The sequence below is a fragment of the Ovis aries genome, chromosome 4 (genome assembly GCF_016772045.2).
Source record: "Ovis aries strain OAR_USU_Benz2616 breed Rambouillet chromosome 4, ARS-UI_Ramb_v3.0, whole genome shotgun sequence".
Classification (NCBI taxonomy): Eukaryota; Metazoa; Chordata; class Mammalia; order Artiodactyla; family Bovidae; genus Ovis; species Ovis aries.
In genome coordinates this window covers 24,422,434-24,436,046 of record NC_056057.1, presented here as the reverse complement: position 1 = coordinate 24,436,046, position 13,613 = coordinate 24,422,434, and the positions used below count along the sequence as shown (strand labels likewise).

Genomic DNA, 13,613 nt, shown 5'->3' with positions numbered 1-13,613 from the left:
TGAAAACTGACCTTTTCCAGTCCTGTGTCCAGTGCTGAGTTTTCCAAATTTGCTGGCATGTTAAGTGCCACACTTTCACAGCATCATCGTTTAGGATTTGAAATAGCTCAGCTGGAATTCCATCACCTCCACTAGCTTTGTTTGTAGTGATGCTTCCTAAGGCCCACTTGACTTCACATTCCAGGATGTTGGGCTCTAGGTGAATGATCACACCATCTCCTCTTTTTTTATTTATGTACAAATATTTTTATTGTGAAAAGTATAATAATGATAATCCATTTACAAGTCCCAAAGCACCAGGATTAAGGAGAACACATAATTTTTATACACACATTTTTCGTACAAAATGTTGATCTTTATAGGCATTTAAAATGAATGATCCATACATCAGTAGCACTGATTGTGAAATAAGTATCTTGCTCTCTGTCTCAGGATGGCCAGCCTCCTATGTGGCCAAAAATTTCCTTCGTGTCTATATCACCACTGTCTTCCCAGGCATCTCAGATGGTAAAGAATCTGCCCGCAGTATAGGAGACCCCAGGTTGATCCCTGGGTCAAGAAGATCCCCTGGAGAAGGGTTTGGCAACCCACTTCAGTATTCTGGCCTGGAGAATTCCATGGACAGAAGAGCCTGGCGAGCTACAGTCCATGGGGTCACAAAGAGTCAGACACGACTGAGCAACTGACACACACACTAGGTCACCACAGAGCATTGCGTAGAGTTCCCTGTGCTGTATAATAGGTTCTCATTAGTTATCTATTTTAGTTAGATTCACTCATTTCTAATTTGAACAGTTGTATTAATATTTTGTTTTTCTCATGCGATTTAGTTAAATTTTCCTTAAGTCTTCTTACTGTTTTATCAAAGACTTGTTTGTCTCCACCTCTAACATTTTATCTGAGAGGGATAAATTGTATGTTCTCTTTGGTCTTCCAGAAGCCTGAACATATGCCAGTATTTGTGTAGGGGAAGGTGGGAGTGGGTTAGGGTCAAAAGTGCTGAGTTAGAACTATGTATTCAGTTTGGGAACTGGCAGTTAGTCAGGAGTTCTGTCACAGGGCTTACACCACCTGGTTGGAATATGTTCTATCCTTGTTAGAGATATTTTTGAGCTTTGAATTTTTCCCCAGTGCATTTGGATCCTTTTGCTTTTGGAAAACACACAACCCAGATATCCTCATCAATTACTTTTGTTAGTTTTTGAGTTGGGAAATTCCAGGATCAGCCAGTCTTTACTCTGCCACATTATTTAGGATGTTAAAAGCTATTATAAATTTTTGTCAATTTTAGAAATGCCCCCAGATCATTTTTGGAGGAAAGCAATGAATAAGTAATAAATGATAGATATGTTAGCCCTACATAGCTGGTTCTTCTGTATAAAAACCTTTTATCAACAGTTCAAGAGTACGGCTTCAGGTTATGCCAACAAAGTATTTTGAATGAAATTTAAAGCAACTCTATTAAACAGGTTCCTAGCCTAATTTTTTTCCTTATAATCCATTTCACTGCTTGATATGCAAGTGACAAGAATATTAGCTGTCAAGGTGACACATAATTCCTATTAAGAATTCAGTTCAGTTCAGTCATGTCCGACTCTTTACGACTCCATGAATTGCAGGACACCAGGCCTCCCTGTCCATCACCAACTCCCGGAGTTTACCCAAACTCATGTCCATCGAGTCGGTGATGCCATCCAGCCATCTTATCCTCTGTCGTCCCCTTCTCCTGCTGCCCCCAATCCCTCCCAGCATCAGGGTCTTTTCCAATGAATCAACTCTTCGCGTGAGGTAGCCAAAGTATTGGAATTTCAGCTTTAGCATCAGTCCTTCCAAAGAACACCCAGAACTGATCTCTTTTAGAATGGACTGGTTGGATCTCCTTGCAGTCCAAGGGACTCTCAAGAGTCTTCCCCAACACCACAGTTCAAAAGCATCAATTCTTCGACGCTCAGCTCTCTTCACAGTCCAACTCTCACATCCATACCTGACTACTGGAAAAACCATAGCCTTGACGAGATGGACCTTTGTTGGCAAAGTAATGTCTCTGCTTTTGAATATGCTATCTGAGTTCAAAATGGAATCAACTAGGCATAGGTTCAATCTTGGTTGTTTCTGACCAACTGAGTGACTTTGGGTGAACCACTTCACCTCTCTGAGCTCTAGTTTCCTCTTATACTACCCGTATCTTTGGGTTATTGTGACTTCAACTGTGGGTGAAGTATCTGGTTTATTCTGTCATAGAATATCCTCAGCGAATAGTTGTTATTAATGTTAGTTAATAATGGAGGGTTTTATTCAATTTAATAAAAGCATAAGGTGATAACTATCCTATGGTTTTACCATAAATGTAAAAACACATAGATGTAAATGTTGTGGCTATGGATTGCCACAACAAGATATGAAAAATAATTGTCAAAAATTTTGAAGACCTGAAAACAAGTGTGTAAAAATTGTTCCACATACTGTCTTAGTATAATAGATCTGAAATTGTCCAAGTAAATCTCATTTACTCTAGGGAGTAAACAATACTTTAATTCTTTAATTTTTAGTTATTTTTAAATAACTTGATTTTCATTTATTGTGTTTCTTTCCCATTTGGAATAGTAATTTCAGTTAAAAATTTCATAGCAAATTTATACCATCTAAATTATTTAGAAAACTGAAGATTTAACAAATGTCTTCGTGAGTCACATACTTTCCAGCTTTTCTTCTTTGGTAATCAATTCTCTCATATCTTATAAAATGAGATAAACTTCCAGTTGCAACTTATTGATGCGGAAGTGTAGTATATGACTTGATAAATGTAAGTTAAATTAACTGAGTTTATTAACTGTTGAACACTTCAAAACCCTCAACATCTACCAAAGAAAATGATTTTTAAAAAAACCTCACATGTTTGGATAGGGCATTCTTGTGCTAAAACAAAATGGTAATGATTAATGTTATGTTAGTGTTACATTTTTCTGAGTGTGCTTTTTAAGTTTCCTCCAGGATAATCAGAGAAAAGGCAGTTTTTTATGTAATGGTTGTGGGTGGTTCATGTTTTCTTCCTTATATCTATTTATTATGTCTGCATTTTATTAAAAAATCAATATAAAACAGTAAAAAATCTAAAGCAAAATTAATTTAAAACTTTCTATAGGAAAAGTACATGTAAAATCAGAAAATTTGATTTATAGGAACATTTGATTTAACAGAGAATAAATGTTCAATAAAGCAAACTCCACCTAATTACATTATTTCAGTGTTTATAAGAATTATGTTTGTCCATTTATTCATTTGTTGCTTTATTTCAAAATAAAGCAACTTTTTTCTTTTTTAAAAGATCTTGACTTCACACTTATGTACATCAACAAATCCATTTGATTTTCTTACAGTATATACCTGCTGCTGCTGCTGCTAAGTCGCTTCAGTCGTGTCTGACTCTGTGTGACCCCATAGATGGCAGCCCACCAGGCTTTGCTGCCCCTGGGATTCTCCAGGCAAGAACACTGGAGTGGGTTGCCATTTCCTTCTCCAATGCATGAAAGTGAAAAGTGAAAGTGGAGTTGCTCAGTCGTGTCCGACTCCTAGCGAACTCATGGACTGCAGCCTACCAGGCTCCTCCGTCTATGGGATTTTCTAGGCAAGAGTACTGGAGTGGCATGCCTTTGCCTTCTAGTGACCTGTTAAAGTCAGAAGGACAACCGCTATGAAATCTTCGTAGATTTTGTTGAACTTGAATTGCCTTTTTAGTATGGCTGTGGACCTCTGAACCTGTGACCTTTAATTGCTTATGGAAAACAGAAATATTACTTTACCTCCATGTTTACAATTTTCTACAAATAACTTTCCTGAAAATAATTTATTTCTGCCTAATTATGCAATCATAAGGATTTGTTCATTATAAAGTGTTATTCACTGTTTTATTGAGGAACTTATTTTCAAGATTCTTAAATACTTGTTTACATACAGAAAAGTTTTACAGGCAGTTCTTAATCCATAAGTGCAGATTTTATAAGGTGCATAACTTAAATGTGTAAGCAGAGATATCACAAAGCAAGACCACCTGACCTTAATATTCTGAGAAATGCTTCCAGGTGATACTAGTCCACTCTTCAGTATTATTCCACCAATGTGTACCACTTGTCTTTAAGCACTAGGTTCTCATAAGGATGCTGCTGTCTGTGGCAAGTTGACCTTTCACAGGGCAGTAGAGCTACTCAAAAAGTGTGATCACTGTATATTAAGCAGTATAAATAAAGGGATAGTGCATACCTGCTGACCTAGAGGGTCTTCTAACTTCTTCATTACCTCTGCCTTTGTCTTTTCCCTCATTTTCAGAAACTATGACATATTAAATGCATTCTGTGAAGGAGAGATTAGAAGCAGCATTCTCATGGGAATTACCCATCGACTTTAGGCTTTGACACAAAGGATAGAGCCCAGCCCAATGCTTTATGGGGCTAAATAAGACCTTTCATATTGCATATGTTCAAGAAAAGAAGCCCAAAATATATCATCAGAAGATTGATACATAATAATCTATTTTTTTAGATCCAAGAGCCATTGCGCTTTGAAGGGTCAACTAATCACTATTTTCCCCATTCTTTGTCTCCCTCATAGGACAATTATGATGTCGTACTTGGAAAAACCAGAGCCCTGCTAAAATGGCATATGGCATTTAACAATATAAATCTCCATTTTCAATGCTTGCATAAATCTAATGATTTTTTTCTCTTGAGCAAAGAGTCTTTAATGCCTTCCTGGTGTGTTTTGCAGAGCACTGGATCAACATCACACATGGAATATATTTGTAAAGAGACAGGCAGGATTATGTCATACCCAGAAGGGATAATAATCAGGTAACAAGCCTGCATTTGCTGTATTAATCATATTTTTGTGACTGAGAGAATTAAGAATAGAGTTGGTTAATATACTCAAGTTGACCTTGTTCTCAGTCTCTAATTTTGGTGTTTGAAATCTGTTGACCTGTCGGCGCATTGTGTCATTGATAAAGTAAGGCTAATCATGCTTAATACCTCCTCATTGGCTTAGAGCTTTGGAAAGTAAAATTTCACATTTTGCATGTTAACTTGAAAACTTTTATACTGTTCAGGTGCTAATGGCTTTCTCTGGCAAAGAAAACTAAAGCATACCCTCTTATGATGATTTAAAGATTTTTTTTTTCTGAAGATTTTGTTTTGACATGTATACATTGCTTTATTTGTTTTTATTTTTGGCTGCTCTGGGTCTTCATTGCTGTTCATGGGCTTTCTCTAGTTGCAGAGAGCAGGGGCTACTCTCTAGTTGCAATGCAGGGACTTCTCATTTTGATGGCTTCTCTTGTGGAGCACAGGCTCTAGGTGCACAAGCGTCAGTAGGTGCAGCACACAGCTTCAGTAGTTGTGACTTGCCTGCTCTAGGATGTGTAGGCTTCATAGCTGTGGCACTGGGGCTCATTTGTTGTGGCTGATGGACCCTAGAGCCTGGGCTCAGTAGTTTCGGTGCAAAAGCTCAGTTGCTCCATGGCAAGTGAAATCTTCCCAAACCAGGGATCGAACCTATGACCCCTGCGTTGGCAGGCAGATTCTTATCCACCATGCCATTAGGGAAGTCCTGATTTGAAGAAGATTTTAAGTGAATAATTACATTAATATTTTAAGTCAATTGCACATCATATTTATATCATAATATTTAGGGTTGTTAGCATTAAGTAAAAATTAAAATGTAGGTATTAAGGGTATTAAGATTGAGGGAAATGATAAAATGCAGTTTTAAGGAGACTATTTGGTTTTAGGTAAGATAATGTTACATTACACCTGGTAAAAGGAAATTTAGTAAAATTTTTCGGTACAGTTTAGCATCGAATTGGAAATGAGAATGACTGGAAATGGTCATGTTTTGTTAATAAGCTTTTGGGATAAATTTTATGGAATAATTGTATGAAACAAGGTAGTTGTAATACTCATCAAAAACCTATCAGTTGAACTAGAGTTATAAGTGCTGTACTAATAAGATATTACTATTTGTCAATCTAAAAATAATATAATAGTGATGCTATAATTGATAAAAGTCAAGAGTTTGAAAAGTCATGGATAAACAGTCTTTCTATTAAGAAATTGTCCATTTCCTAAATGATACCTCATTGCAAAGCAGTTGTACATGTCTGTCAATGTCAGCTTGCATATAGAGAAGAATACAGGATAGGGTAGAATGTGTGTTTCTTTTTAAATTAAACAATGTAGACTTTATAGCCATTTCTCATTTTTTCTTTTTAACAGAACGCCACTTTTGTTCAGGCACTGGAGAGCCAAATACTAAAGGTCATATATTTTAGAGTGTATGTACCTGGGGCTAATTTTGTTCAGCTAAGCCTATGATTATAATTCAGTTTTCATGCTGATGGCTGAAACATGTGGTTGACTTCTGGCTCAATAGAGATGAGGGAAAATCTGCAAGGAGGGTTCTGGAAAAGACTTATTCTCACTGATAGCAAGAAAAAGTAGAGGCAAAATAAGTCTTCTCTCTGATGGATTCTTTTGTGACACCTGAAACTTTGGCACTCATTTGGGAACATGACTTGAGCCAACATTAAAGACTTAGTCAACATACATGTAGGCAGAGAAAAATCATAGAAAGAATGACTCATTATGATGTAATGTATCCACTAAATTAGCCAGTCATTCTGACTCTGATCTTTTTAGCTGCAATATGAAATTTCTATACTGCCGAGTTAGCTTGTTTGGGTTCTTCTCTAACTTGCATATAGTTGATACTTGAAGTGTTAGTCGCTCGGTCATGTCTGACTCTGTGACCTCATGGACTGTAGCCCACCATGCTCCTCTGTCCATAGGATTTCCCAGGCAAGAATACTGGAGTGGGTTGCCATTCCCTTCTCCAGGAAATCTTCCTGATCCAGGGGTCGAACCCTGGTCTCTGCTTGGTATTCAATATATTGAAGCACTTATTTGTGATAGACATTCTTTCTGAGTGGATTTGAAAGCATTGAAAGTTTATATCAATGGTATGGGTGTATCAATTAGGGTTGCATTCATTCAAATTTGTAGGACAACTTTTAGATAATGTTAAAATTTAGAACAGAGAGGACCTAAGGTAACATTTTGTACATTTTTGTTCCACCTCGCCATTTTATAACAAGTACAGTGAACTCCTGAAACATTCATTGGCCTACCAAAGAGAGTCTAGTTTTCTGTATTTAGAGCTATATTTAAATACTTGTCCTTGTTCTTGATTCAATTCTCTTTGTGTTATACTATGCTTTTTCATGAAGCTTAGGAACTAAATCATATATCTGATTTTAATTATTACCTTAAAGCCTTCTTATGTAGTTGTCTTTAAAAAAACTGGTGGTAGCTATGAATTTTCGATATTAACCAACAGACTTGCTTTAACTCTTGGTATTGGCTAGTCACTGTCCATGGTGCTATCATAGTGGAGAGAGGAAAAAAGCTTTCTAATGTTGACTCAGTTCTTACTTTTTGATATTAGACAGTCATATACCTGTGGCATCATTTAAATTTTATTTAAAATAAAAATTTATTTAAAAATAACTTTTAAAGTTATTGCCCACTTAAAAATATAGCATATTCACTATATTTGTCTTGAAATTAAGGTTTTAAAATTGTCTTTATTTCTTTGCGGCATCCTTGGTGGCTCAGATGGTAAGGAATCTGTCCACAATGCTGGAGACCTGGGTTTGATCCCTGGGTCAGGAAGATCCCCAGGAGGAGGGTATGGCAACCTGCTCCAGTATTCTTGCCTGGACATAGGAGCCTTGCAGGCTATAGTCCAAGGGGCAGCAATGAGTCAGATAATGATTGAGCAATTAACACTTATTTGTTTATTATACTGGTAAGAGTTTAGATGAATATCTTTTTAGATTCTATGTGGTCAATAATAGAACAGTTTAAAATTATGACAGAATAATAAAGTAATTGCATGATTTGAGTTTTAGTTAGAAGTTTTGAGCACTGGTTTAGAAGTGGTAGTTTAATATGTTTAAATCTTTTAACATATATATCAGCATCTCAGACTGCCATGAATCAATTATTCATATTAAATATAAGGAAAGTTACATACTTTCTTCAAAGAACTATAATTTCCTTACCAAGGCCAATGAGACTCTATATGATCTAACCTCCCTAATCTCTTTCATGTTCTACCAAGCTCCTCTTCTTTTACTTGCGCCAGCAACAATTGCCTTTGTGCTATTCCTGAAATATACCAGCATGCTCCAGTTTACACTTTTAACTCTTTATTGTTCCCCCTTCTAGACGGCTTTTTTCTTCACATTCATATGGACTCACTTATCTCCTTCCTTCTGGTGTTATTTAAAATGTCACTTTCTGTAAATAAATGACAAAAAGCAATGTAAAATTGATTTAAATTGTTGACAACATGGTAACAAGTCACATGATAAAAGGCCCAGTGAACCATGTTCATAAACCATCTAAATGGTTTTCGTGTCACTGATAATAGAGGTATCATCATGAGTGCTTCTTTGACCCTATTGGCACAGAGCAGCTTTCTCTGTAGTATGTATTCAGCTCAACTATGAAGAATTTCACATTTATTTCAACTGATAAAAGGACTTATCTTTTACACATTTAGAGATAGAGAAAAAGTCAGATAACTTTCCCAAGGCCAATTGATTTGTAAGTAATACAGCTGGGAGGGTACATGCTTTTAAGTAGTAGTTGTTTTTTTTTTTTTTAATAATAGAGATCTTTAAATATCTAAAAAGCATAATATTTATTACAAACCTTATAAAAGTGATAATTGAACTTCAGTAACTTTATGCTTTTTTGGGAAGAGCATTTTAGTGTTTTTCAAATACAGGTTATGTTATTTTGCTTCAAGTGTTTTTTGTTTTTTTCTTAAATTATTTTCAGGATAAAAGAATCTTTATCCAGTCATGCGCAAAATGCAATAAACTGAATTTTCCATAAAAATGTAGAATTGTATGTCATTCCAATCTATAAAACTCTGCAGAATTTAAGCCAACATTGTTAGGTTCCATAAACATTACAGTTCTCACCTCGACCCTGGACTCCAGCTCAGTTTCAGACATGGCTCTGTTTTGTAAAGGATATGAGCAAAACAATGATTTAAAAGAGAATAGGCTGCTAGATCAGTTGGTAAAGAATCTGCCGGCAGTGCAAAAGCCTTGGGTTTGATTCTTGGGTTGGGAAGATCCCCTGGAGAAGGAAATGGCAACCCACTCCAGTATTCTTGCCTGGAGAATCCCACGGACAGTGAAGCCTGGGAGTCTACAGTCCATGGGGTTGCAAGAATCAGACATAACTTAGTGACTAAACCACCACAGGCTTCAAGAATCTCTAATAATCTTGAAAGAAGCATTAAGTAAGCCATGAAGATCATATCTAAGTATGAATAATCTAAGTATGATCATATCTAAGTATGGATAATCCAGTGGAAGAGTCATGGTAATTTGGGAACTTTTGAGTGTCTATCACATGAGCAAAGTGGTAATATCCCAGATAATTTAGAAACAATGAATTGAATCAACTGAGTTCATTAAAACATGGCAAGTTTATACTGTGATAATTCATCTTTTCCATTAAAAGGACTTATTCCGTCCATGACCATGTATTCTGTTTGCCCACAAATATACAGTTCTTTGAAGCATTGTTATTTACTAATCCTGAAATAAACATTTTTAAAAATCAAAATTAAGGAGAGAGCTTGAAAGGAAGTTTCAAACAAAAATTCGAGAATTTTCATACTGGGACAATTAGTGAAATAAAAGGAGTTCAGTTCAGTTCAGTTCAGTTGCTCAGTCGTGTCCGACTCTTGGCGACCCCATGAACCGCAGCATGCCAGGCCTCCCTGTCCATCACCAACTCCCGGAGTTCACTCAAACTCATATCCATTGAGTTGGTGATACCATCCAACCATCTCATTCACTGTTGTCCCCTTCTCCTCCTGCCCCCAATCCCTCCCAGCATCAGGGTCTTTTCAAATGAGTCAGCCCTTTGAATCAGGTGGCCAAAATATTGGAGTTTCAGCTTTAGCATCAGTCCTTCCAATGAACACCCAGGACTGCTTTCCTTTAGGATGGACTGGTTGGATCTCCTTGCAGCCCAAGGGACTCTCAAGAGTCTTCTCCAACACCACAGTTCAAAAGCATCAATTCTTCTGCACTCAGCTTTCTTTATAGTCCAACTCTCACATCCATACATGACTACTGCAAAAACCATAGCTGGGGATTTTATAGAAAAGAATTATTGAGGAGCATATATGGAGATGAAAACAAGTGTTGTTTCCCTAAATTCCATCATTATTTGCTCTCAGACACAGTTAACAGTAGTTTTTCCACAGATCTACCTGCTTTGAAAAATTGCCTATTGAATAAGCAACTACATGCCAGATAAATGGTTTTCTGACCATGAATTTGTTGGCTTGGATGTAATTGCACTTCCACCATTTGTTTATATACGTCATCCTACACTTTACTTTTCCTGCTGCCTCCTAACCTTTCTGCTTCAATTTGCAATAGTGGTTGATGTCTAAAATGTGTAGCCCTGCGGAGACAATCCCAAAATGAAATTGGGTAGTCAGACCTTGATACCACCAGTAGATCAGACTCATAATACTTCGGTTATGTCAGTCTAAACATAATGGAAGCAGCAGTCTGTCCTAAAACAAAATTTAAAAAACAAAAAACCTATTTAAAAACCTGCATTAAATTAGATTAAAAAGGAAATGGCTTGATTATTCTTATATGATACTGGACAGAAAATGTTGCCCAGGACGTGGTCTCTCTGTCCCTTGTCACTGATGATGAAGTGACCTTCTCTTTGACTTAAAAGATTATGTATCTCAACTTGATACTTCAATAATTTCTCATCTACCAGTACTTAATGGTGTTCCCAGAGTCTACCAACAGTACTGCAGCAGTGCAGGTGAGCACTGCGTATATATATAATAGGAACTGCCATTTAAGTAAAATCTTAAATATCACTCAGCCCTAGCTAGCTGTAAAAACACCTTTTTCTTACCCTTCATCTCTTTTCCTTCTCTTTTGCATTGTCATGAGAAAACCTGAAATCTCTAAAGTCTATAATTTGAAATATCATTACTGATTTAAAAAAAAGTTATAGAACTGAATGATAAGTTGGAATGATTTGTAACCCAAAATTCAGAAAACCGAGTTTGAGGCATAGGTTCATAATTCTTGTAGAAGGGTGCATTCTAAGTAGCTGTACTCAAATTCTCTACTCTTTGTGATACAGGTTTTTATCACTTCCATTATCTTTTTTTCTGATGCCACGTATTGTCTCCACAAAATTCTCTGCACACTCTGGATTACTAGAATTAGAACTCTGCTTTTTGTAGGAGCTAGGAGTGGGTTGCCATTTCCTTCTCCAATGCATGCATGCATGCTAGGTCGCTTCAGTCATGCCTGACTCTGTGTGACCCCATAGACGGCAGCCCACCAGGCTCCTCTGTCCCTGGGATTCTCTAGGCAAGAATACTGGAGTGGCTTGTCATTTCCTTCTCCAATAAAGAGAAAAGAAAAATATGACTAGCTCACCAAATAAAGTTTTGTGTTAGCTTTTTCTGTGTAAGAAAGCTATAGAGGAAGTTTAAGTACCATTTCTAATTCAAGTCAAAAACCAAAATTTCTAAGAAAAATTTCAACATCACCTCCAAGATCACCCCTGCTTTCCATCACTATAACATGACACATTGTATAATGCACACTTTAAGTCTATAAACTGAAAGACACGATAACATTTTTTATATTTACATTTCAGATTCCCCCTTTCCTTCCTTCATTCCTCTTTCCCCCCTTTCTTTCTTTTTTGGTATTGTCTACACCTTCCGCTGTCTCCATTTATCCAAGATTTCTGGATTCTCACATTTTAAATCCACATGTGACTACTAACCATTTAGCACTACCATTCTTCACCATCCCCGGTTTATGTAGGCCAAGACACTGGAGCTAATTGGACAATCTATTGGAGACAGAGAAGTTATCTTTGATAGATTTGTGTATGTTCCACTATATTTAGTGTTTCAGTCTCCTTACCCTCTCTTATGTCTTCTGTGTTGTGTTTCCCAGAGTGGAGAAGTGAGTACCACCTCCTCCATGGTGGCTCCATGAAGGTTAATGACTTTTATCAATAGCAGCAGACAACCCAGTTGACTGCACCCTCTTTTTGGAACACTGGCTTCTGCAATTCACAGGACGTCACCCTTTTCTGATTTTCTTCTTACTTCTCTGGCTTTCCCTTCTCAGGTTTTTTCCTTTTTTTTAGGCTGATTTCTGCTCCTCATTGTAATCTTGAACTGGAATATATTGGGCTACATTTGAATCTTTCTTTTTTCTGTGGTATATACATAATTATATGTACATGATAATATATTTTCTCCCCATATGCAATGTGTCATCTCTGTATAATGCATCTCTTAATACACAGTATATCTTCTTTACATACATACAAATGTATGAGTTTTTAAAATGCTATTGAAAATGGAATATTAATAATTATAACCAAACAGATTCATGACTTATTAGTTTCTAAAAACTTGGAAAACAATTGTGATCAAATAGCATGTTATATAATGGAGAATATGCTTTCTAATATTAAAATTGTTTATCTTTTGAGAGGTCAGATAAGTAATTTTCCTTATTGTTTTATGCCATTTCTTTCATGTGCTTTTATATTTGCACATATATAGTATATGTGTATCATAATTAATGTATATTTGTATGTAGTAGAGTAACAGAAACATTATTCTTAAACAGTAATAGATCAATGAATAAAATAATTCTTAAATTTTGCATATTACTCCATTAATGTTTATTTAGCTTATTTTTAGAAACAGATTTTATTAGACTCAATGGATATTATGTGGCATTTATAATGGAATAATAAAGGATTAAAATATTTGCATATATCATGTGGTCATCATATTTGATGGGTCATATGACCAAAATCACTTAGAATATTTTTTGTGAAATATGCTCATTATCTAGTTCTATTTTCCATAATTCTCCCATTCTACCTTGGACTTTTCCAAATAATTGAAATTGGAAATATAAACTGGAATCTAGCTAAAATAATTTATTGCTTAGAATGGTATACTGACTTTCTTTTGAGAATGTAATGCTGAATTATGAAATACATGAACATTCAATGGCTTAAAACAATAAGCATTTATTAGCCCATGAACATGCAGTTCATTGATTTACTCTGGTCTTAGCTGGTCAGTTCTGATCATTTTGGCTGGACTTACTCAGATCTAGTAATCAATAGCTATAAACTGATATAGGTTAGCTATGGGTAAACTGGTGCAACTTCCCTTAAATGTCTAGATTGAGCATATTTTCTCAGTGAGGACAGAGATGCAAGGGCACAATTGAAAGCTTCCAAGTACTTTTCAAGGCTCTGCTTTTAAAATACTTGCCAATATTCCATTGACCAAACAAGTCTTATGCCCAAATCCGTAGTAATAGTGGGAGAGTTCTGTTTGGTTTTAGGTCAAAAAACATGAACACTAGGTGGGAAGCAAAATAAGGTCAGCAATGGAAATAGTCTACCACATGTGATATGAACACATTGGAAACTACTGTAGGAGTT

At 36.1% G+C, this 13,613-nt stretch overlaps 2 protein-coding genes across 3 annotated transcripts in view; both read left to right on the top strand.

Annotated features, from left to right (window-relative positions):
* Window positions 1–6,233, top strand: part of AGMO (alkylglycerol monooxygenase) — a 504,195-nt gene extending 497,962 nt beyond the window's left edge. Inside the window, exon 14 of the mRNA XM_060414948.1 lies at window positions 3,378–6,233. Within this exon, the coding sequence (XP_060270931.1) occupies window positions 3,378–3,423 (46 nt within the window). The 3' untranslated portion in view covers window positions 3,424–6,233. The remainder of the gene's footprint in view (window positions 1–3,377) is intronic.
* DGKB (diacylglycerol kinase beta) overlaps window positions 1–13,613 on the top strand; it is a 1,339,752-nt gene that overhangs the window by 240,549 nt on the left and 1,085,590 nt on the right. The window lies entirely within an intron of this gene.